This window comes from Hydra vulgaris, chromosome 01 (assembly GCF_038396675.1).
Source record: "Hydra vulgaris chromosome 01, alternate assembly HydraT2T_AEP".
NCBI lineage: Eukaryota > Metazoa > Cnidaria > Hydrozoa > Anthoathecata > Hydridae > Hydra > Hydra vulgaris.
In genome coordinates this window covers 34,625,001-34,651,122 of record NC_088920.1, presented here as the reverse complement: position 1 = coordinate 34,651,122, position 26,122 = coordinate 34,625,001, and the positions used below count along the sequence as shown (strand labels likewise).

General features: G+C 26.4%; 2 protein-coding genes across 2 annotated transcripts in view; both read left to right on the top strand.

Moving 5' to 3' along the window:
* Positions 1 to 2,208: 2,208 nt before the first annotated feature.
* On the top strand, positions 2,209 to 3,337 carry LOC100208943 (NFU1 iron-sulfur cluster scaffold homolog, mitochondrial). The gene has a single exon (XM_065787980.1). It carries the CDS (start codon positions 2,276 to 2,278, stop codon positions 3,077 to 3,079), a length of 804 nt encoding a protein of 267 aa, XP_065644052.1. The 5' UTR covers positions 2,209 to 2,275; the 3' UTR covers positions 3,080 to 3,337.
* Positions 3,338 to 4,833: 1,496 nt separating this feature from the next.
* LOC100200602 (tyrosine-protein kinase HTK16) overlaps positions 4,834 to 26,122 on the top strand; it is a gene marked incomplete at its 5' end in the record, with an annotated part of 52,634 nt that continues 31,345 nt past the window's right edge. Inside the window, 4 exon segments of the mRNA NM_001309752.1 lie at positions 4,834 to 5,484; positions 20,252 to 20,498; positions 21,295 to 21,362; positions 21,787 to 21,924. Coding sequence (NP_001296681.1) covers positions 4,915 to 5,484; positions 20,252 to 20,498; positions 21,295 to 21,362; positions 21,787 to 21,924 — 1,023 coding nt within the window.

Here is a 26,122-nt window from a genome sequence, read left to right as displayed (position 1 = left end):
CACGCTTAGGAAGCAAGCGCTTTTCAATAGTACCACTGCTGCATTACAACATAATAAGTTTTCCTATTACCAAAAGTTAAAAATTTTCATTAAAAAGTTAACAAATTTTCTAAACAATAAAATATTAATATTAAATTTGCAAGAATAAAAAGTCTTATTTATTCAATTATAAAGCATAAACTTGATAAAAATTAAGATCAAATTTATTTTTAAATTTTATTCTTATTACATCATTGCAATCCTTCGGCACCATTGTGGTGCCGAAAGAACTAATAGGTTGTCATTTTTCTTTAGAGATTTACGGCACTGCGAATCACGTCAGCGGAAGTAAAACAAACTTTACGGAAATGGACATAAATGCGGATTGTTTTTAATATAACAAAATGATCTAAAAATTTAATAATCTAAATTTACCACGAGATTAAAATTTAACTAAAATGTTCTTATCTGGACCTAGTTAAAAGCGTTATCTTTAACTAGAAAAATAGTTTTAAAATGTGTATCTATTTACGCGTTAATCGCATATGTTTCTACGCACTTTCTGGATCTCCGTGCAAGTATATTTCAATATATTTTTAGATTCTCTAAACTCATGACTAAATATCGTCGATAATACCAAATTAATAATAATAAAAAAATCACATTAATTTTATGTGTTATTGAGTTGTTTGAATATTGCCTCTTAAAATGTAAATTAGATACATTTAGTTAAAAAGTTTGTATTTAGTTCTAATTATTTATAATATAATATAATAGGAAGATAGGTGGTACATCGTCTTGTAGGCATTATTTACTAGCGTTATAAGTCGTTAAATAACTTAAAAAATAAAGAGATATTATAAAAAGATTACACGAAAGTTTTAATTTTTATGTGCATTATTATTTTCATATATTTTTTTCTTTTGCATTATAAATTTTTTTTCTTTTTCTTTTACCCTAACTGTCTGATTTTTTTATTAAATGCTAGCATATAAAAAATGCTTTTGTGACAAATTTTATATTTAATTTATTTACAAAACTAATTGTTAATACAGTAAAAATTGCCTAATTTTACAAAATATTCTAAAAATTTAAAATTGCATTTAACTTTCTCTAGCTTTTTATATAGTAGACTGTCTACTAAATAAAACTGTCTACTAAATTAAAGTTTACAACAATGTAAGCGTTAATATAATTATACTATATTATAATATATTTAAACATATAGTTTTGTTCTTCAAACAAAAGCTATGTTTAAAACTTTCTGGTAGAACTTGTATCCTTTGATGAAAAGGTTTTTCTCCCTCATATTCATAGTGAAATGTCTAGAAATCATATTCAAGTGAAATGTCTGAATATGATTTTTTGTTTTCATTCACTTAAGATTTGTTTTTTGTGGCAATTTTTCAAATCTTTCTTAACACTTTCTAATGGAGTTTTTTGTCTTCATTGTTTTTACTGTCTGCTATAAATGGCTGGAGAATCAAGAAGTATGATGCACAAGTATTTTTTTCAACAGCAGTATTTGCTTGGTTTCTAATTCTTTTTTTTACATTTTTTTGTTTTGGTTCTTGCATGCTTACTCTCTCTACAATGTATTGTATTACCACATTATAATGCACTACTTATATACACTATATTATATTATTATATTTTGATATAAAACAAGCTTTTGAAATATTTTTTGTCTTTATATATCCTATTGTTTTGATTATTTTGATAAATACTTTGTTTTTGTATTTTTTTCTAATTTTGTAACCGACATTAGTTTTTTGTACAATTTTAATTTACTCTTATTACTATATTTTTTATATTATATTTATTAATTTTGTATACTATATATCATCGGTATACAAGGGAAATGCACCAAAAACATCATTTTGAGATAATGAACGAATAAGTTTTTGTGTAATAGTTAAAATAATAAGTTTTTGTGTAATAGTTGAAATAAAAAGTCTTAATAACTCATTAGTAATTGATTTATTAAATTTATGTGGTATATCAAACGACAGAGATTTTAAAATACTAAATAGTGGTATAAATAACTCCATACTACCAAAAATTGAAAAGTGTATTTCCCTTGTATACTGACGATATATTATACTCTATATTTTAATAAATTGGTTTTCAGTTAGCTTTGCTAACTAAAAAGCTGTGTACATTACACTAGTTTGGTTTCAGTTATTATTTTCAAGCCTAATGTATTATTTAAAAAAAGAAGTTTCAAATGTGTTACTTTATTTTGGTTTTATAATAATAATAAAAATAGTCATAATATTTCAAATTCAAATGCACTATGGGATTTAGAATGATTTTTAAAGGACCTGTTACATATTTTTTGGGCATAATTTTTAAAAAGAGTTTTTTGAACAATGGCAACAGAATGATTCATTTTAATAACAAAAATGTTGTATTATTTTTGCATAACAAAACAAATGTTTATAACCCAATGATTTTGTTTGCTCGAAATATGTTTATCCGTGTTCAAGACACACCAAATCCTAACAGTCTCAAGTTTATTCCAGGATGTGAAGTTCTTGATAGTGGCACTGTTGATTTTCCCACTCCTTCTCATGGTTATCGTTCCCCGCTAGCTCGTCAACTATTTCGTATAAAAGGAGTGAGATCTATTTTTTTTGGTAAAGATTTTATTACCATATCAAAATCAGATGATGACGATGTTTCATGGGTGCTGTTGAAACCTGACATTTATGCAGTAATAATGGATTTCTTTGCTAGTAATTTGCCTGTTTTAACTGATGATGTACCTGCTCAAGATACTATTGCAACAGAAGATGACAATGAGACTGTGTTGTTGATAAAAGAACTTTTAGATACTAGAATACGACCAACTGTTCAAGAAGACGGTGGAGACATTATTTTTAAAGGTTTTGACAGTGTATCAGGTATTGTAAAATTAAAACTACAAGGTTCTTGCTCAAGCTGTCCCAGCTCATCTGTGACCCTTAAAAATGGGGTTCAAAATATGATGCAATTTTATATCCCAGAAGTCACTGGCGTTGAAGAAGTTGAAGACGAGCTTGATCAAATAAATAATGATGAATTCAAGAAACTGCAAGAAAAGTTGGATAACAAATAATATATTTGTTTAAGTAATATTTATAATAGTTATTTTAATAGCAACAGTATGTTATTTTAATGATATTACACATTTTAACATTGTTGCTAATAACATAAATTGAATTTATATTTAAGATTATAAAAAATATTTTGGTTATAAAAATATCATTTTAATGTTAATAAAAATCATTTTAATGTTAATAACATCAAATAATTTTTTGATTTTCTTTTTTGAAAGCAAAAGTTCAATTATTTAAGTGCAACTAATTATATTTAGTTAGAAAAATTAAAAAAAGTAACCAAGTTATTGAAAATAGAATGAGTCAGTTGCCACCAATTAATCCATATAGTTTCTTTTGAGGTAATTTGTTCCAACAAAAAATTGTTGTTACCTTGAAATTTATGATTTAGTTATTATTAACAACTTAAAAACAATAATGAAGAGTTGAATAATTACTAAAGAAGTATAAATTTTATAGTAGTGTAAAATTACATCACCATGAAATTTATGATCATGTATTGATTCATAACTTTTTTTGCAATGAAAAATAAAATTGATTTTTAAAAATGCTTGTGTGATGAGTTGTTTATAGGTTCATCAACATTGATCTATCAACCGCAAAGTGTTGCTTGCTGGGATCTTGAAAACGAAATTTATACATTAATATTATTTTTTATAAATTTATTTGTCTATATATACATAGAAAGTATTTAAAAAGTCTTGAGTAAAAAGCAAATAATTATTTTATTTTGTAGAATATTATACTTAAATGATCTTTTTGTAAACATTTTGCTTTTTTTGTTTTATAGAAATAGTAACTAATAGCAACTTGGTTTCTAAGAACAGGTTTTTTAAATTATAATTGTTTTTATAAACAATTTATATAACTTAAAATTGTAAGAGTTATTTTAAAAACTGTGTTTTTTTATATAATTTTTATAATCAGGAGGCTACATTTACATTTATTGTATTTGTTGCATACATCAGTTAGAGAATGTAGTGCGAGGGGTCTTGATGCAAGGTGCAAGGCTTACGGTCACTAATTAGGAATAAACAAAACTGTGCACACCAGTAACTTGATAATATTTTAATTTATTTAGCAAAGTTTTATATTGTTTTATTTTTAGTTTTTTTCGTTTTTCATTATTTTGGTTTTGAATCAAACATTTGTCTCTGTATTGCTTTTTTTTAAACAAACACTATATTGTCTTTTTTGAAAAAGTAAATTTGCATTTAGTTTTATGAATTTTTAAATTAATGTAGTTTCAATTAAACTTTACCATTAATAAGGTGTATTATGATTTTTTATTATTGATCTGGTATTTCATATTGCTTTATTGGTCAAAATAAACAGATTGTGTGATATAAATTGTACTTCATTCAGAGATTTTTAAGATCTTTAATTATTTGAATTTGCACATTATTATTGAAATTTCTACAAAGTATATCATTTATAAATAGGACTTTAAGTTTAACTTATGTCTGAAAAATGTAAAATTAGGCTTAAAAAAACAAACAAATATTCTTACAAGTTTATAACTTTTTTTAGTTTATAAATTTTTTGTAATATTTGGAACCTTTCAAATAATCAAAAGTAAGTCATTTAAGTACATTAAAATTGAATTACTATCTCCTTAAACCCTTGACACTCCTTAACCTTAACTCCTTAACCTTTCAGTTGGTGTTGAAAGTTTTGATTAAATATAAATATTTAATCATAACACTTTTTTTTTTCTTTTTACTTTTTTTACTTGATTCTCAGTTAATATTTAAAGTCATCCTGAAATAAAGATGTTGGATCATAACATATTAAATGGAAGAACTTTAATATAAGCTCAAGTCAAATTGGTAGCATGTCAAAGAATTGTGATGCGTTGTTATGGTATCATGGCAAAATTACACGTGAAGTTGCTGTGCAAGCTCTCCTTAGAAAGGGTGGTAGAGATGGATTTTTTCTGATCAGAGATTGTAGAAATGCTCCTGAAGATTATGTGCTCTCAATGGTTTTTAGATCTCAAATATTGCATTTTCAAATAAACTGTTTAGGTGATAATAAGTTTTCAATTGACAATGGACCAATTTTCCAAGGTCTTGATATGCTTATTTCTTATTATAAAGTAATTTCAGATGGTCTTCCATGCAAATTGGTAGATTTTTGTGTAGGTAAAATTGCTCCTTTATATGCGTTAAAATATGGATTAGATACAAGACTTCATTTAGCTTGTGAAGAAAAAAATTCTTATACAGTAAAAGAACTTTTACAAGATTCTGTTATAAAAGAAAATGTCAATGCTAGAAGTGTTTCAGGATTAACTGCTTTACATATTTCATGTTCGAATGGCAGTAATGATATTGTGGCAATGCTTTTAAATGCAGGAGCAGATGCATCAGCAATTGACGCAAACGGTCAAACTCCAGTTCAGGTAACTTTGTGTTATTATGTATTTTAAATATATAGTTAAAAACAGTAAGTTTTTTTTTTCTAATTTTTTTCTTATTATATTAAGATTAAGATCAGTATGTTTGCAATATTAGTTTCCCATGTCCTATTTGTTCATTATATTTTTCATTATAGTGTATTTGTTAATTAGTTTTTGGTAGTTATCATATTTAAGGTTATACATCTGTATGATACTAATTATGTATCAAATATAATTTACAAAAATATCAGATAATATACGCAAAATTAATCGTAGTACTGCTAATAGTGTTGTTAATTATGTTAAATTATTCTAAGACACAAGTCTTGTTGGTTAAAGGTCAGTTAAAAATTTTTAAATTTTAAAAATTTTCAAAAGATGTTAAAAAATTGTAGGAACATCACTTCATGTATGAAATTTCTTTAAAAAGATTTTACACTATCAAGGTGATATGCATTACAGTATAAGTAAACCTGTATTTAGATAAAAGTTGGTATTGCAATACTGTTTTTTTTTAAGAGGAAAAACCACTATAAACTATGTTGGAAATGTTTTATTATTTCAATTAAGCATTAAGATAGCTTTGTTGTGCCAACTATTAACAATAAAGGTTTGGAAACTAAATTGATGTTTTCATTTTTTTAATTGTAAATTGTTGCTAATTTGAGAGAATTTGCATTTTTTAATTAGTCTTTTATTATTGTAATGAGGCATCTCACTACAAGAGTAGTGAGAAAACTAGGGTACTCTCATTATTAAGGTAATCAGGAGTTAAGTAGACATTTGGCAATGCTGGCCTAAAAGTTTCTATGACCTTGTTTACATGTTGAAAATGTATGGGGAAAACTTTGTGTTAAAGGTTTTGTTACCAGTTAAAAGATATTAAGGTGTTATAAAATCATTCAATTTGATTATGAAAATTGATTAGAACTGTTATAGGTGTCATGATTAGAAAAAAGATTTTTAATAAAATTTTAAGATATAAACAGACCTCAGCAGGAATAAATGAGTGCATTTATTCCTGCTGAGGCGTGTTTATATCTTAAAAGATCAGCATTTTCGTGTGCGTTTTTTTATATTTTTATATTTTTTAATATTTAGATAAAAAAGCTCTTGAAAAAAATAAAATAGTTGTAATTGATTACACTTATTATTAGTTAAGTGTAACTTAATTAATTACATTAATTAAGTTGCACTTAAGTAATAGTTTTGTTACATTGTAAAGTTTTGTAACGTATTATAAATACATCAGAAAAACAATCATCAGGAACTTTTGTTTTTCTGAAATTAATTTACTAAAGCATTGTAGCGTTTTCTAGAAAATTTCTTAAAAAGAACCTTGCATTTGACCAAGTTTCTTAAACTCTATTTTAGTATATATTTGATTGCTTTTTGTTAAAACAATAGATTATTTTATAAATATTATTTTGTTTCATGTTTCTTCCTATTTTCATATATAAAAAGTTCATTATTAGTTCATAAGTTCATTACCCTTCTTTTAGAAATTTTCTTTTCTAATTTATAAAGTTTAAAAATTGCACTGAAATATCTCGAAGCAAGTAATTACTTGCTCTCTCTCTTGTTTAAAAAAAAAAATGCTTTTGCAAATAAAACTTGAATGAATGAGTTTGGTACTTTTAACCCTTATTCGTTAAATGTTAAATTTGTTGAATGTTGAAACATTTAAATAAAAGATAACAATGTGTAATTATGAAATTACAAAATTTAAGTTCATTTAACTATTATTATTTTGCAATGTTCTCTTATGGGAATAATGGATATTAAGGCGGATTAAGGTTAAATTTTTTTTTTGTGTGATGCAATTCAAATTTAAGCAAACAAGTTTTTATTTAAAAAAAAAGATTTTATTTAAATTGTGTTCATGTTAAAGAAAATGTTTAAAAAAAACATTTGGACTAAATTTTTTTGATTAAAATTAAATAATAAATGCATAGAAATAAAACTAAAATTTTATTTGAAGCTCTCCTTTTTTTCTTGGTTCTCGGAGTCTCTTGATTCTCAAAGATATAATTTGCAGACTGCATAATTTATTTTATGCGGGTTTTATTCATAACAGTTTCTCTATATGACGTCATTGTGGTTTTTTTTTAAAGATATTGATAAAAGATATACTTGTTTTAAAGTGATCCGCAAGTGCCAAGACAAGTTGTGTTCATGTTAATTAAACTTTCCAGAAAAAATGACACTATGTAACAAGTTTTTACTTTTATTCTATTCCTTGGTTGAAAGTTTGTTTTCCTAACCCGTTACATCTAGAACAGAAAGGAAATCGCTGTTTTTCCAGAAAAACTTTGCTTATGTGGTATGGACAATGAAATTTGGAAAATTGCGTATTTTCAAAAAAATTCTCGATTTGCTTTCAATGCCAAGCTACCTTCTATAATATTCATGAACTACTAGAGTTGTCCAGATGTTTCTAGAATTCTCCTAAACACTCTAGAACATTCAAGAAACTTCCAGAACCTTCATAAAACTCTCAAAACTTTCTAGATTGTCCTTGAACATTCCATAAGTAGCTGTACAAGTATAAAACCACAGGTTTCTCGAACCAAGATTCCAAAATGTATTAATGCAGACTGAAAGGATAACAATTCATAATTAAAGAAAAGTTAATTTTTTGATTTGGTTGTTTGCATCCAGCTGATTCATTCTGCTACGTGTGTGGATAATTCATAAAGACAAAAGCCAAAAAGTATTCCGTGGAAGCAAGTCATATAATGTGCGAGGCCTACAAGGCATACTTTTGCCAGTCGGGGACCAAGACAAATCTTGGGCACCGCATTTCACATGCAAATATTGCAAGAAAACAGTTGAAGGTAAATAAATTAAGGCACATCTAAGCTTCTCACTTAGATATGTTTTAATTTATTTTCATAAAACTTCAATGTTTAGATCTAGTTCATTTCAAGGAATTATAATTTACAAGGATTTGTCATAAGTCATGTACTGTAGGCAAATACATTCTATCTTGAAATTGTTCCGTATTTTGAAATTTCTTGTCCTCAAAAATAATATAATTCTTATGTATTATTATGTGCTATGTTACAGGTTGGTACAGAGGAGAGATGCGAGCCATGAAGTTTGCTATCCTGCAAATTTGGCTAGAGCAGGCGGACCACTCAAGCAGCTGCTACTTCTACATGGTAAAACTAAAAAATCGTCACATCGGCAAAAATGCCCCTCAGATGCCCCTCAGATCCATACCTTCTTCCATCACCTCAGTACCACACAGCTCCAATCTGCCTGTTATGACTTCTCCAAGGCCACATTGGCCATCTTTAGGAGACAGCAGCAAGTCAGATAGCGAGACTGGTACTGGAGATATGGATTACGATCCCACAGATAAAGTTGGAGATATTTCCCTACCCAGAAAGACGTGAACGATTTAATTTGGGACCTCGACCTTGCAAAATTGAATGCTGAGCTTCTGATATCCAGACTCAAACAGTGGAACTTGGTTGATGATAGCATACAAGTCATGGATCAGAGAAAGCAGTATCAAAGATTCTCTAACTTCTTCAGTCACAGATGGGCTGTGCTTCTGCAATGATATTGCTGGTCTATTCCAGGCAATAATCTATTGAATGACGTCTATTTATAGACAGTTCTTTCCGGAGCCTCAAAGCTGTGTTGCTTCATAATGGAAACAACTACCCATCTCTCTTGATGGCCCACTCTGTACATCTCAAAGAGGACTACACCAGTGTCAAAATGTTGCTGAGTGCATTAAAGTATGACAACTACAGATAGGAGGTCATTGGTGACTTCAAAATGGTATCATTCCTCATGGGTCTTCAAGGAGGTTTCACGAAATTCCCTTGTTTCCTCTGCCTCTGTGACAGCCCTGTCACTAAAGCACATTATCGCACAATCGACTGGCCACAACGGGCTGAATTTTCTATTGAAAGGGGCAATGTGAAGTTGGAGTCTCTGATAGAACCTCATATAGTGTATATGCCACCGCTGCACATCAAGTTAAGCCTCATTAAGCAAATTGTCACTGCTCTTGACAATGAGTCAGCAAAAAAAACGAAAAATAGGGAATTTAACAAAATTTTGATTATAATTTTATTATTAAGATTTGATTATAATTAAGATTTGATTTTTTTTTTTAGCGATGTTTTTTTATAAAATAATGATTATTTAAAAATTTTTTATATAATTTTGCTCCTTTTGAGGCCCAAAATGATATACTTTTGAAGAACTATTTTTTTGATAATTATAGGGACCGTCTGATGTTCAAGGGTCTTGGAGGACCCCTAAAAATATTTTTTATTCAAACAATTTTTAATCCAGTGTTGTTTTATCATATAGAACACATTAAGGGGGTGGCAGCATAGATTTTTTAAAAAATGTTGTTATTTGGAACATCCTAATATGTATATATATATATATAAATATATATATATATATATATATATATATATATATATATATATATATATATATATATATATATATGTATATATATATGTATATATATATATATATATGCATGTATATATATATATGCATGTATATGTATATATATATATATATATATATATATATATATATATATATATATATATATATATATATATATATATATATATATATATATATATTTGTGTGTGTGTGTGTGTGTGTATATAAAAATATCATTCTTAAAAGAAAAAACAAAGAGTACAAAATTACTTAAGAAAATTTTGTTGCTGTTACAACTAATGAGGCATCAATTATGTGAAAGGTAGCTGAGCAATGGCCATGATAGTATTTGTAGAAAAATGATGACTTAGCAGATAAATCAGGTTTAACTACATTTGTAATGCGCTTTTGGGCCTTCTCTGAAAGTGAGAACAGGATCTTTTTACACTGGCTTCTTGTAATAATAAAAGAACATTTGTTTTTAAGAGAGATGTCCATGTTAAAATAAGGGAAAAAATTATTATGACTTAATAAAGCAATTGCTCAAGATAGTGAAAAATGGAGTAGAATGAGGCTTGACTAAAAACTGAAGAGAAGGAATAAAAGCCTCTAAACCTGCTTGGATCCAGGAAGTTAAAACTCGATCCAGGAGGTAAGATGCGCATTTATGCATACATAATAAGGACAAATGCATTTAAAAATTTATGTTTGTATCCATATTTATTTAGATGCTGGCATATAATATCCTTACATATTTAGTTTTACATATTTACAACTTTAGTATTTGTATGCTGTAGGATTTGCCGAAAGAGGAGATGATGATCAGACGGATGTGTGATATGACTCTAACAAGATAAGAAAAGAAGCTGTAATCTTAGGCAAATTAGGAAATTAGTAACAATGTTGTATTGAACAGCATTTGTCAGAGAAGATTATAAGCTATTAGCATTTAGAGGGGTAGATGCTTAAGGTAGTGGTAAAAGTATAAAAACTTAGAGAGTGTGTTACATATTTTATGAATGAGATTTAGTTAAGGAAAGAAGATGCTTATTTGTACTATTGAAACAGTGACAATGATGCTGATGATGATAATGATGATGATGATAATGATGATAATGATGGTGATGATGATATATATTAAATATAACACTGGGCTCGAATTAATTTAAAAAGATCTGATCGCAAAAAAAATTTTTTTTGAGCCTCACAACCTACTCCTCCCCCTGCCCCTACTCGGCTTATCCCTGGCGCCGCTTTGCGGTAAAGTTAGGGTTGCGTTAGTATAAAATAGTATTTTTTGTACATTAGTTTGTAATTGTTATTTTTTAAACACAATATCTAATTTTTAAATGTTATCTTATGATTTTTTTGTTTGGCAGAGTTTAAAATAGCATAAGTTACTGTTATAGTTTGCAGCTCAAGTTATAATTGAAGTTTAAGTTGCAGTTATAGTGGAATGAACAAGTTATAAAGTAATAAGAAAGTAATCAACAGGGCCTACGACACAGGTTTCGAAGTGGAGGGGTACAGACACTTATCTCAATAGTGGTTCTGTGGAGATAATCACTGCAATGTGGTTTTCAAGTAAGTTTTTGGCTATTGATATAAAGTAAAAAAAAACTGGAAAGATCCTGCAGCAAAAAAATAACTATTTACATCATGTGCTGAATCACAATTGTAAGAGTTTTCTTCAATATATATTAATATCTCAGAGCATTTTAGTATAGCAAGAAGTACCTCTATGAACACATCTAAATCAACAGTTCTGGAACTCCATCTGTTATAAATCTATTAGACAAGTGTGAGCTATTGGAAAAACTTCTTTAACATTCTTTTTAGAGTTATCAAAATGCTTCAGGCTAAAGTTAAAGAAATGAGATACAATACAAACATTTGATATTATACAAAAGTAAAAAAAAACTGAAAAGATCCTGCAGCAAAAAAATAACTATTTGCATCATGTGCTGAATCAAGATAGTAAGAATTTTCTTCAATATTTATTATTATCTCAGCATATGGCTGAATAAAAAATCTTTTGCATAAAAAATTTGACAGTTTTTTTTGCGTTTTTATTAAAGCAAAATTCAACATCTGTGGTTCCTATTTTAAAAAAATTTGAAGGTTGCTTGGTTAATTGTTTTTCTTACTATTATTAGAAAAATTTTTGAGTTTTTAATTAACAAACTTCAAATATTTCACAAAATATGATTAATCTACCTCTACTAATCTTGCTCAGTTAATTTTATATACAGAGTGGAGGGGCACACTTTTTAAATAGGTAATTTAATACTAATAAAATTTACTTTTAGTAATTGTTTTTACTTAACTGATACTTAAAAATGTTAAAGTAAAAAAGCAAAAGGAAAAATACAAATATTGTAATATTTAAACCACTTTATTTAGTTATAGAAAACTATTTAATAAGTTCATGCTGGCGGTAAGACGTGTTATTTTTAAAGAGTATAGATACCACGCTTTTTTCTAATTTATTGCTTCTTGATCTAGTGTACTATTAAAAATTTAAGTATAATTAATTTTTTCATTTAAATGGTTTTTAAGTTGGCATTTTCATTCAATATTTTGTTCAAAAACTTGGTTTAATAAATTAAACTATATTTCTTTAAGCATATGCTTAAATTATTTTTTTGGAAAAACATTTCTTTGTACAGAAGTAAAATAATTTATTTTTTTAATTTAATTTGGGTTTAGTGTTTGCAATAATCACTGGTTTAATGTTTGAAAGTTTCTACTTTTGAAAATATTTTCAAGAAAAAAAAAAAATTGTTAGGCATTATTTGTACATGCGTACAACTAATTTTTTCTTAGTTGTATGCGCATATTTAAATATAAGTTATTATTAATTATTTTGACGATTTCACTTGAAATCCTTGTTTAATTTAACCAAATATTATTTTCATACAAGTAAAATTAATTTATAAACCCAATTTAAATAAACATTAAAATACTTTTATTTTATTTTAAAGAATACCTGCCCAAACCTAAACCCTCAGTAGATGTATGTACACTCCACTGCACCTATCCCTATTTAAGTCTGTCGATGTATGTACACTCCACAGTGCCTATTCCTATTTAAGTCTGTCGATGTATGTACACTCTACATCTAAATCAGTCGAATAATGTATGCATTTATGCACTTATTCTATGAAACTTTGAAAGATAAAAATAAATAATAAACATAACTATAAATAAACGATTATAATAGTTAAGAAACATAAAACTACTAAGAAATAAAACATTTCAATAAAAAATAAAGAATCTTCCCAACAAAGATTCGATCCTGCAACCCTGACAGTTGTGCCTCAAAAGAAGGTGATTTAAACACCCATAGCAATATATTGATATGTTATTGATGAGAGAAATTAAAGTATATAAATATTTTTCATGTACAAATAAAATTTCTATTATTTAAACTTTATTTGTATACGTGTACAAATAATGACTTCCAAAATATTTAACTAGAAAACCTTAATAATTATTAATTGTAACAATTATATAGTAATTAACTAAATACTCTATTCAAAATGTATATGATTTAAATAAAACTTTATTTCTCTCATACACTATGTTCTAAATCTGATATTGTTACTGATCTACCTTAAATTTTCAGGAATGCTCCTAAAAACAACATGCATATTTATAGAAAATTAGTGTTGTTATTGACTTTGACTAAATCAACTATAAGTCGACTAGTCGAAATTAGTTGACTTTAAAAAATCTAATAGTCGAATTAATTGACTATCGCCTTCCTATTGATCGACTTAAAGTTGATTTAGTCGAGTAAAAATCTTAAAATCTTTATATCTTTTCGATTTAACTTTTCAATCGGTTTAACTTTCAATCTTTAAATTTTGTAGTAATAACATTTCATAACAATAACATATACAATAATAACTTTTACCTAGTTTTTTGTTTAGTGGCCTAAAGTTTTATCTGATTCATCGCATTATATTTATTAGCATTATTTATACCTAATTAAACATTCATTATTTATTATTATGTATTTAATTTTTTTTCATGCTTTGTTTACTTGATGCTTGTGATATTCATTTTATACATGGCCGTTCCAAGTTGGCTATGGCCCTGGAACAAAAACTTTTCTTTTAAGTATGGTCTAAAAATAATTTTAAAAATTAAATTATATAAAGAATTTAGACAAATTAAAAATTAAAAATTAGATAAACAAAAATATTAACATCTAAAATTAGTTTGATGTTACCAATATAGTAATAAATTAAGTAAAAAAAGCAAAGTAATCAAAGTAAGAAATAAATCCTCCTTCTTTAATCAAAAACTTCATTTTTAATTCGAGCAAGCCATTTTAGAATAACATTTTTTCAACCAGTTAATTGGAGCATTGGTTATTTACTGTGAAACATTGTTGAGAGTTTTTGTTAAAAAGCAATGATTTGATATAAAGTTATGTCGAAAGTAATATTTTTTTAGCATAAAGTAATTTTTAAAATAGCATAAAAAATTAAAACACTGAGAAAATTTTTGGACCTAGATGGTCTTGGGAGGCTTTTCCAAGATATTAAAATTAATAGGTTTCGATTATAATTTTTTTTTTTCACTGATATTTTATTTTGTTCCTTCTTTATTCCAGTGAAGATATTTTTTATCAATAAAAAGGCAGATAAGTTAGGTTTGGATTTCATCATAATGTTTTTTTTAATATATTTTTATATTATTATTTTATATTTATTTAATAATTTAGTTGTTAATAAATAATAATATAAAAGTGTTATAATATAATCAATCTTTTTGATGAACAACAATATAAAACTACAGTTATTTAACATAATGTCATTTTTTAAAAACAATTGATTGCACTTTAATATATTATTATATAAGTTTATTCATTTTCTTGTCTTGTTTGTGAATAATAATGTCATTAAATATGAAAATTTTGAAGATGGCTCTATAATATCAGGTGGTAGAGCGACAAAAAATTTTAAAAAGACTTGTAATTAGAGCCATTTATATGTGTTTCACTCTGTTTGTTATGTTCAATGTTTTTGTTACAATTTGTTTCTTTACTTTCACGTGAACTTTATTTAGATGTACTGTTTGATTTCATTTTTTTTTATTTTTTACATCCTAATATTACATAATAATCAGGTAAATTGAAAGAAAAAAAAATTAAATTAAATTTTTTTGTTTTTCAATTTAAAAAAGCAATAGTCTTAAACTTGAAGGTTGCCATGTTGAAATTACATCATGTAAGAAGTTTTTAAAGAATAAATAAATAAATAAATATTTAAATTTTTTTTTACCAAAAAGCTTTCTTTCTGCAGATTTTCTTTCATGCCCCTACTGTTAATGGTTTTTGAAAGTGGTTTGTTTTGCCAGAGGTCACATTTTTAAATGTCTAAAATTTGTCTTGAGCCTACTGAGTAGATATTTAAATTCAGGCCTCATTATGAAGCAATATGCAGTATGCATTTTATGTACTAAATGGCGATTTTACCTACAAGTTCAGCAATTTTAGGTTTAGCAAAAACTTTATCCAATCGGAATATTTAAATTATTTTTTGATGTTTATGGGACGTTTATTTACATTAAATTATTGTAAAAAAAATGTAAACCACATTTAATCTTAATTTAATTTTTTGATTAAAAAAAAACAGATAGTTAAATAAGTTTTGTTTTTAATTAAAACCTTAAATTTATTTTTGAAGGAACAAAAAATGGTTTTGCAATACTTTTTAAAGAAATAATTGTTTCCTTTTTATTTGCAAACTAATAAATTACCCCCCCCCCATAAAAAAAAAAATTTTTTTCCATCATAGATTTAAATGTGTAAAAGCAACCATAAAACCATTAACCATAGCAACCATAAAGTATCATTTGTTTTAAGATTGGAAAAGTTTTTTAGTTTAAAAGAACTTTTTTCACAGACCGAAATGAATCTTTCTTATTCAAATCTCGTTAAGTTCATATGACCAAAGTTTTATTTATGAAAAGGTGGAGGGATGACTTATACTTTATAAAAAGGTGATGGAATGGCATCCAGCCTCACTATATATGTATGTATATATATATATATATATATATATATATATATATATATATATATATATATATATATATATATGTATATATATATATATATATGTATATATATATATATATATATATATATATATATATATATATATATATATATATATATATAGTATATATATATATATATGTATATATATATATATATATATATATATATATATATATATATATATATATATATATATATATATATTAGTGATATACCGATAGCACATTTGGGACTGATGCTGATGGATGGGAAAAGGCTGATACCAATGCCGATACATATGAATTAACAAATTATTAAAATTTTGAAAAAATAAAACCATACAATTTTAAATCGTGTAAACTTTTTCATTAAATCAGTACTGGTAAACAAATACTTGGACCCAGATCAGAGCTAAACCATTATTTTAAAAGATATGAGAAAAACTAAGTTAAAAAAATGTACATTTTTTATTTATTTTTTTACTATAAAAAGAAAACTTTTAAAAAATAAATACAATTTTTAAGGAACGTTTTTTATTTCAACTTTAAAAAGAAAATACTACTAAGATAAGCAGTTTACTTAGAATTCTTTATTAATTTATTAGTAGTTTAGATCTAAACAAAAATCATATAGAAATATAGAAAGCTGTACTTAAACACTTATAGATAACAATGCTTAAATAGGTTACTTTTAAGTGTAACAATAGAACAACACAAAATAAAAACATTGTTATAGTAATAAAAGTATACGTACATTCAGCTGTTAAATTAAAGCTTATAAACATCATCTTAAGAATAAACAAGTTTGTCTGTAAACAAAGTCAAAATAAACCATTTCTCAAAAAAATTTTAAGTAATGCATAAAGTTTTATTTACATTTATTACTTAAATATTATCGTAATTCAGGATAAAAATATTATCGGGTGGAAAATCAGTAAATTAATGAAAAACGGTTGATTGCGATAGTGCTTTCGATTGTGCAAAATGTGGCCAATTATATATATATATATATATATATATATATATATATATATATATATATATATATATATATATATATATTATATATATATATATATATATATATATATATATATATATATATATATATATATATATATATATATATCGGATTCCCACCACGTCTCTGGTAGTACCGCGCTCAACTTGTTTCTCCACGCAGTGGCCTTGTTCGTCAAGGTTCGTGTTTTGGAGTTATAGAGTTGAGAAAGGGTGATAACCACAAGTAGCCTCCTCATCTGTAGTGGCCTTCTCAGCTTTGGGGAGGTGAATTATTTAAAAAAATATATATATATTTATATATATATATATATATATATACATATATATATATGTATATATATATATATATATATATATATATATATATATATATATATATATATATATATATATATATATATATATATACACAGTATGCAAAAAAATAATCGTACACTAAAAAAAAAATCATAATTTTTAAGATTGCATCAGAAAAATGAGTTTTCCGTTAAATTATTTGGAATTTTTTTTTGATATTTTATTAAGTAATGTTTTAAGAATTTATTTCTGGATTGGTGAACTAATTGTCTTTCAAACCTATCGAATTTTACACAATTGATCTAATGATGCATAAAATTGACTGCAAATACAATAATCGTCCACTAACGAACTGAACAATCAAACTAGTAAGTAAAGTTGAAAGTAGTAATTTTTTAAATACACTTTTGTCCTAGAAAATAAAATATATTTAAATAGTATTTCAGCAAAATAGCGTTAAAAAAAACACATTTGTTTTTCTATCAACGGAGCCTCGTTGATTTGAAAAATCAAGGAAAATCCTACCGCCAGATACAAAAAGAAACAGGAATTCCTTTTACGACAGTGTCCTCAATTGTTAAGAAGCATGATCTGATTGGAACCGTTGGTAGTGTGGCTGGTAGAGGATGAAAACGCAAGACCACTAGTGCAATTGATTGCAATATCATCATTAATGTGAAAAAAAAAAAGATTTCTTTTGGAAGTTAAATTAGCTTTAAAATTTCAAGAAGATCATTACATCACAGTGACTCCTCAAACAATCCGAAATCGTATTAGAGAACATGGATACAGAGGTAGAGTAGTTCGAAAAAAACCTTTTTTAACTGCAAAACATATGAAACGTCGATTGGAATTTGCAAAGAAGTACGAAAAAATGCCGATATCACATTGGAAAAATATTTTTTGGTCAGATGAGTCAAAATACAACCTTTTTTCATCAGATGGAATCCAGAAGCTGTGGTGAAAAAAAAAGGATAAGCTTATAAATTGAGTTGTTTGCGAGGTAGTGTAAAGTAGTATGAGTTTGAAAGGAGTGGGGAAATTGACATTTATTGATGATAAAATGGATGCTTCAATGTATTGTGAAATTCTCAAAGCCAACTTGCGACCATCTGCTAAAAAATTGAGAATGGGAAACGATTTCATACTCCAGCAGGATAACGATCTAAAGCATACCGCTAAGAAAACAGGTATACTTTGACACAAATAGCATCAATGTTTTGGAATGGCCATCTCAAAGTCCAGACTTAAATCCAATAGAAAATTTGTGGTATATTTTGGACAGAAAAATTGGCGATAAAGCATTTACACGCAAAGAGGACTTGAAAGTAGCTATATTGAGCGCATGGGGTAATATAACAACAGAAGTGACCCAAAATTTGGTCAACTCAATGCCAAATCATCTAGCTGAGGACATCAAGGCCAAAGGAGGCCCCACTCAATCTTCGCAAAGTTTGATGAATTTGACATTATTTTTTAACTGTACGATTATTTTTTTTGCATTCAATTTTATGCATCATTAAATCCATTGTGTAAAATTCAATAGGTTTGAAAGACAATTCATTCACCAATGCAGAAATAAATTCTTAAAACATTACTTATCAAGATATCAAAAAAAAAACAACCAAATATTTGAACGGAAAACTCATTTTTTTGATATATATATATATATATATATATATATATATATATATATATATATATATATATATATATATATATATATATATATATATATATATATATATATATATATATATATATATATATATATATACATACATATACATATACATATACATATATATATATATATATATATATATATATATATATATATATATATATATATATATATATATGTATATATATATATATATATATATATATATATATATATATATATATATAGATATATATATATATATATATATATATATATATATATATATATATATATATATATATATATATATATATATATATATATATATATATATATATATCAGTAGTGTATACCCTCATGGTCGTCCGGTGGCACTCATTTTCTCCAAGGGCAACTGAAATTATAAAAATGTCTGTCAGTAGTAGTAGATATTCAAGTAATATTTTAAACTTATTAAGGAACTTAAACTACTCTATAAAACTGTACTTTATAAAAAGTTTAGCATTATGAAAAATGTTACTAATGTCAGTAAAAATGTGCATTAATTTTAAAATCAATTAATAAAAACTTTTTATTGGTTGATTTTAAAATTAATTCGAGTTTTTACGGACTATTAGTAACATTTTTTATAATGTCAAACTTTTTATAAAGTACGTTTTTATAAAGTTGATTAAGTATTTGTAAAAGTTCCTAAGTTTTTAATAATATTTGAATATCCACTTTATATTTTCTAGATGCTTATCTACTTTTATTAAAGTTTGGAATTACTAATGTTGTTTGAACAAAGAATGAACTTTGAAAGTTATAAGTGCTTTATAAAATAATAACACTTTTATAGTTTTATTACTTTTATAATGCTGTTAGTGACTAGAGTAATAAAATAAAACTGTTTCAATCGCCCGCAGGGCGAATGGGAAAAAACTGGAGGGTACACCACTGTATATATGTATATATATATGTATATATATATGTATATACATATATATATGTATATATATGTATATGTATATGTATATGTATATGTATATGTATATGTATATATATATATATATATATATATATATATATATATATATATATATATATATATATATATATGTAATTATATGTATATATAATGTAGACTTTTGATACAAAAGACTAATTAAAAACTACAGAGTAGTTTCGAATAATTGAGTCCTGAAACTTTAATATTTCTTCAGCTAAACCTTGTTGCTAATTAAAAGAAATGAATTAAAAAATACAATTACTCGAACTTATTAAATTATTAATTTGTAACAACTTTATATTTTTACTTTTTAGGTTGTTTGCTTTCATAATCATGCTTCAACGCTTCATCTTCTAATAACTAAAGGTGATGCTGATTTTCTTAAAAGATCCCCAAGTAATGGATGGGTCCCTCTCCACGAAGCTGCAATGAGGGGGAGCTTGGAATGTGTTAAAGTTTTATTATCATTTAATGCATCTATGTATCCAAGAAGCTTGGACGGTGATACACCAAGAGATTTAGCGCTTCAATATGAGAATTATAATGTTGTGGAGTTCTTTGGTATTTCTTTTGAACAGTTTAATTTCTGTGTCTTGAAACAAAAAGTCTTATTATCATCTTTTTAACAAGGCTAGACAACTGGTTTGTATTAGACAAAGTTGTTCTTGTCTTGAAATTTCTTGAATTTATCAAGTCAATTGATAAATATTTTAGAACAAGTTAAAAAGAAAGGCTTTTCTAGTTATTTTTTCGAGCAAGTATTGAAATGTTTAAAATTTGTCAAATTTTTGGAAATATGTACTTTTTATAATAATAATAAACTTTTTTTTTTTTTTAATATTTAGTTTACATATTTAGTTTGTATATAGCTATATATACATATAACATACAGCTACATATAACTACATATAACTATATATACATATATATATACATTACTATATATACCTATAACTACATATAACTATATATACATATATACATATAGCTACATATAACTTGGTTAATTTATATATTAGTTAATATAACTATATAAAACTAGGCTTTCGAAAGAATATCCTATGGGTCTTGTCGTCAGAACCTTAGAAGAAGCACATCATTAAAACCATAGTAATTATGACATAAGAATGTAAATAGGTAACTTAAAACAGTTAGAAGTAACTTAGTGTGTTATCCAAAAATAAAATTTTTTAAACATTTTAAAATCCTTGTATTTATAATAAATGAGTGTATATTTAATGAATGGACATATAATGATTAAAACAGTTGAGGAAATTAATTAAATTTTAATGTTTTTTGAAAAATCATAAAAATGCAACTTTAAGAGCTTATCTTATTATAAAATTTAATTTTACAGATAATTACCCAGTAAGCCAACCAAAAACATCTATTACACAATGGTTACACCAGAATCTAGACAGAAACGTAAGTTTTAAAAAAAATAATTTATATGTAATTCATGTTGATTTACATGATATGTTGCAATTTTTTTTTTTGTGTGTTCTTAAGTTATGATAAGTTTATTTAAAATATGTTACTTTTTTAAAATCTTGATTTCATTAATTTTCAAATTTCAAAAATCTCTATGGGCATAATAAAATAAATGATGTTTTTGTGAGAAAAATAGTTGTGTGAGAAAAATTATTTGTAGTCATGAGAATATGTAGTGAAGAGAGATTGTACCGGAGAATAAAAAGAAGTTTTGAATAATAAAAAATAATTAAAAAGTTGCATAAGTTAAATAATCTTTATTCTTAAATGATCACTGTCTAGTCAAACCCTTGTTTGGTTGTGCTTTTGTATCTTTAAAACTAATTTTTTTTTTAATTTTATGCTGGTGAACTTTTAGGGGGCTTTGATTATTTTACAAAATGCTTCTATGGCTGATGGATCCTTTCTTATAAGAAGCAGTATAAAATGTCATGGATATTATGTTTTGACACTTGTATATGAAAAAAAGATTTACCATTTTCAAGTTAAAAGCAGGGTAAGTAAAATGATTACATATGGGTATTACACTTTTTCTAGTAACATTTTTAAATATTGAAAAGGTTGATTTCTCAGAAGAAATCAACCTTTTCTATATTTAAAAACTTGAGCATGGCATGGAAAATTTTTTTAGTTTTTTCTAATACTTGGCTGCTCCTTTGATATTAAAGAAATTGAATTTGTCGCCAAAAAATGCTAATTTGACCCAGAATAACTAGATAACGGTGCTGTTCTCAGAAAAAACATAATAGCATAGGGGCAACAAAGTTTGAGGGTGCAAAAGAGTAAATGAAAACTAACTGCCATGTTGTTCAATTATCCAGTTGAGTTGTTTTTAGACTGTTTTTTCTACTCAGGACCTGACAAACTTTTTTCAGTAGAAATAATGATTAAATAATGAATACCGAAAAATATAAAGCAATGTTATATTAATGTTTGGTTAAAATATAAAGCAATGTTATATGAATGTTTGATTGAAATATAAAGCAATGTTGTATGAATGTTTGGTTGAAATATAAAGCAATGTTATATGAATGTTTGGTTCAAAAGCCAGAAAAAGTTAAAGCCAATGACAAATCAATGTTCCAGCAAGATTCAGCTAAATTAGAATATGACCTTTTTATCATTGCAAGAAACCGATGCAAATAAGTTTTGTCTGATGCTAAGATCCATTTTGTCTCAGAAGTTAGTTCCTACAGACTTTTATTAAATTTTTAACAATGTTGTTAACCTAGGCAAGTCTAACATTCATACCTCAAAGATAAGACAATTATTTGCAAAGAACTTTTCCTCTGGTTTATGTCTTAGATCTAATGATTTAGTCTCTTTGTCATCCCAAAGAACCAAGTTGTCCACTATTAGAAATCCACTATTAGACTTTGAAATCTCTCCTGTTTCAGTTGTCTAAATTATTTCTCACTTAAACTCCTATCATTGAACTACAGTTTGTGGTCACACTTACAAAAAGATTTTTTACTGCTCTTTAAATTATCATTTTTCTTTTCATAAGATTTTCCTCTGACCGCCCCTCCAAACTTTTTTATTTTTCAATTATTTTAGTTATCTAAATTTTTTTTTTTTTAATGTATAGAGTTACAAAAAATATAAAGTGTTTCAATTAGCTGATGACACGACCTAATACTTTAATTTGGCAAAAAATCATCACTTTTTGATCGCTTTCAAAAGGCTGACCCCCTCCCCAATCATGATCCAACCTTGAATGTGATTTCTGTAACAGCTTTAGGCTTGCAGTGGTTGTTGAACTTAACAAGAGTAATCATTTTTAGATTGCTTAGAACAGGTGAATTGGTGACTGATGACTGGTGAAATTTAACCCAAACAAAACTTGTTTACTGCTAATTGTTGCAGTGTTATTGATATTCTTATATTGATGAATGACATCACTCTTACTGAGGCCTCTATTTTATGTCTTCTCAGATTTTCCTTAACTACTGACCTTTCATGTAAGCCATATACACAAAGTTAATATCAGCGAGGGTCATCCTTTTTATCATGTGTGCCATTTCATTTAATTCCATTCTGTCTCTATTATCTCATCTCTGCCTCTTATTTGTTTTTGTATGGAATAAATACTGTTGTCAATTGGGCTGGCTCTTCTTAAAAGGTTCTCTCTCTTTTTGACAAAATCCAAAATTGCATTGTAAATAATGTTGGACATGCTATAACATCCTAGCTGGAACCACATGGAGGGAGGGTTGTTTTATATTTATATTACGTTATATATATGTTGTTATATATATATTGTTATATATATATATATATATATATATATATATATATATATATATATATATAAAAGTATATATAAAATTTCCATAACATATACATTAAAATAGATCATGACTTTTACACTATTTTTATAATTTTTTTATAAGGTTAAGTGTCTTTTAAAGGCTAAAGTCTCACCCCCAAATTCCGTAAAGACTTACCCCCAAGTTTAATATAAAATAGTATATATTTTACTAGAACAAATTTTAGGTATTAGTTTTTTTTGTATTTTACAAGTATTGCAATAAATATTAAGACAAGTTCCCAACTGGTATCTGCTCTTTTGTAGAATGGTTAGATGTTTTAGTTTAATATGTTATTATTTTTGCTTACATATGTAAATCTAAAGTCTACTTAAAATAACTTTTGTAACTCTAAACAAATACATAAAAGTAACAGGTTTGATGCTAATTTGTTCTGCAAAACAATTGCATGTGTTTTTTTCTGGATCAAGCTCTCCTATCAACCAAGAATGGTTCACAGAAATACCCATCTATGTTTTTGTGAAAGAAGTTTATGTGTGTAGGATCTAGAGATTCAATTAATCAATGTATTTTTATTTAAAAAATAAAATAATCTGTTCTAAAATATAGCAAAAAATATAATGATACATTTTTTGTTAATTGAAAACGCTAATGGAGTTTCTGCAGCCTGCTTATAATGATCTTTCACAAGTCCAGATCAATTGTAAACAATCCATCTGGTAGTTCCATCATTTGAAGCAGCGTTTTTCACTTTGCTGTAGCAAAGTCTTTCATATTTTTGTTCTTTAATGGATCAAGAGCAACAGTGGTTCTTCGTTCTTGTTTTTTATTGTTCTGCATGGCATTCACCATCAGTCTTTTAGTTGAGGAACTAAAGAGACTATTATATAAAACTAACTAGTTCCTGTGACAAATACAACAAGTGATTGGAAGACAAATACCACAAGATGATGAAGTGTCACTTTATCATCTGCAATCCCTGGTAATAATTAGTTTTGTCTAAGAGAACCCTATATTGATGAAAGTTTTGGAGGAGTGAAACTTTAGGAGAAAGCTCCCAAGTTGCTTTATTTGTTATTACATAGAAGGAAGCATCTCCTGATGTAACAATTTGTCTCGGTCATGCTCATGACAAATTTCTTCCGATATGTATAGTTTTTTATTATTCTATACATTCTGAGTTAAAAAATTGAAATGTGAAGTAACTGGTTTAAATTTCTTTTTTAAGAACATCTACAGCTCAATTACTCTTTCAAGAACTTTTGACAACAAAAGATATGGTTGATATTCAGCAGAGTACTGGGATTTTAAACAATGGAATAAAAAAACTTGAAATCTATTTTAAATCAAATAAGTCTAGTTCAGCTTTTTAAGCATAATTTTCAGCAGAAATTTGCATCAGCAGGATCTATTCAGAAAGATTTTTTCATTACCACCAATGTAAAAATGCCAGATTCAAATAAGTTTCGTGACATAGTTCATTGCATCAATTTAAAAACCCTGAAGGAAAACATCACACTTTTAAAAGATTTTTTGAGCTTTAATATTGTAAAACTAGGCATTTATAATGGAGGCTCCTTTTTCAAAGCTAGCTTTGAAAAAGGAGCCTCCACCATCAATGCCAAGTTTTAACAGTCTAATGCCTAGCTTTAACAGAGTCTACCCAGCCGGCACAAACACATCTTTAAGACGTATTTTTTCGCACCTGAAATGTTAACCCCTTTTAGAGGTCAAAATTCAGATGAATTTAAGACATCTTATTTGTTGTCTCAAAGATAAAAACAATTAAATGTCTTATAGTTATTTGAATTTAGCCGTCTAAAAGGTGTTAACATTTTAGATTCTAAAAACATGTGTTTGTGCTGGCTGGGTAGTACTAAAATCAATTAAGATGGCTTTAAGTGATAATTTTAGAAGCACAGGTGTCAAAAAGCAACTAATTGTTGCAATCTCTGTAAACACCTCAGAAACATTTGGCAATATCAAACTGATTTTGGACCTAATTCAAATTAATGACATTGATTTAATTAACAAATTGATTCTGTCATGTGATGTAAAGCTTCGAATATTGTCTGTGGAATTCTGTCTCACAGTTGCAAGCATCTTTCCTGCTGGTGCAACAAAAAGTCAATAAATTTGGAAAACTGTGGCCAACTTAGAACATTTAAAACAATCAGAGAGCTACATCAAAATTTTCACCTGGTGCTGATCTCAAGAAATCAAAAGAGTTTGGGAATGCTTTTTACCCACCAATACTTCGATTCTCAGAGGAAAATCTTGGAAGCTATTCCTTCAATGTAATTTTTTTTTTGCTTCTTGGTGTTGTTAACCATCTTTTTAAATACTTGGTTCAAGTTTGAACAAAAACCAAAGAATGGTTGACTTCAATACATTTACCATTGAAGCCATTTCATGGTGGTCACT

Excerpts from the sequence above, each read along its gene's own strand:
- LOC100208943 (XM_065787980.1), top strand. The coding sequence starts at position 2,276 with ATGGGATTTAGAATGATTTTTAAAGGACCTGTTACATATTTTTTGGGC.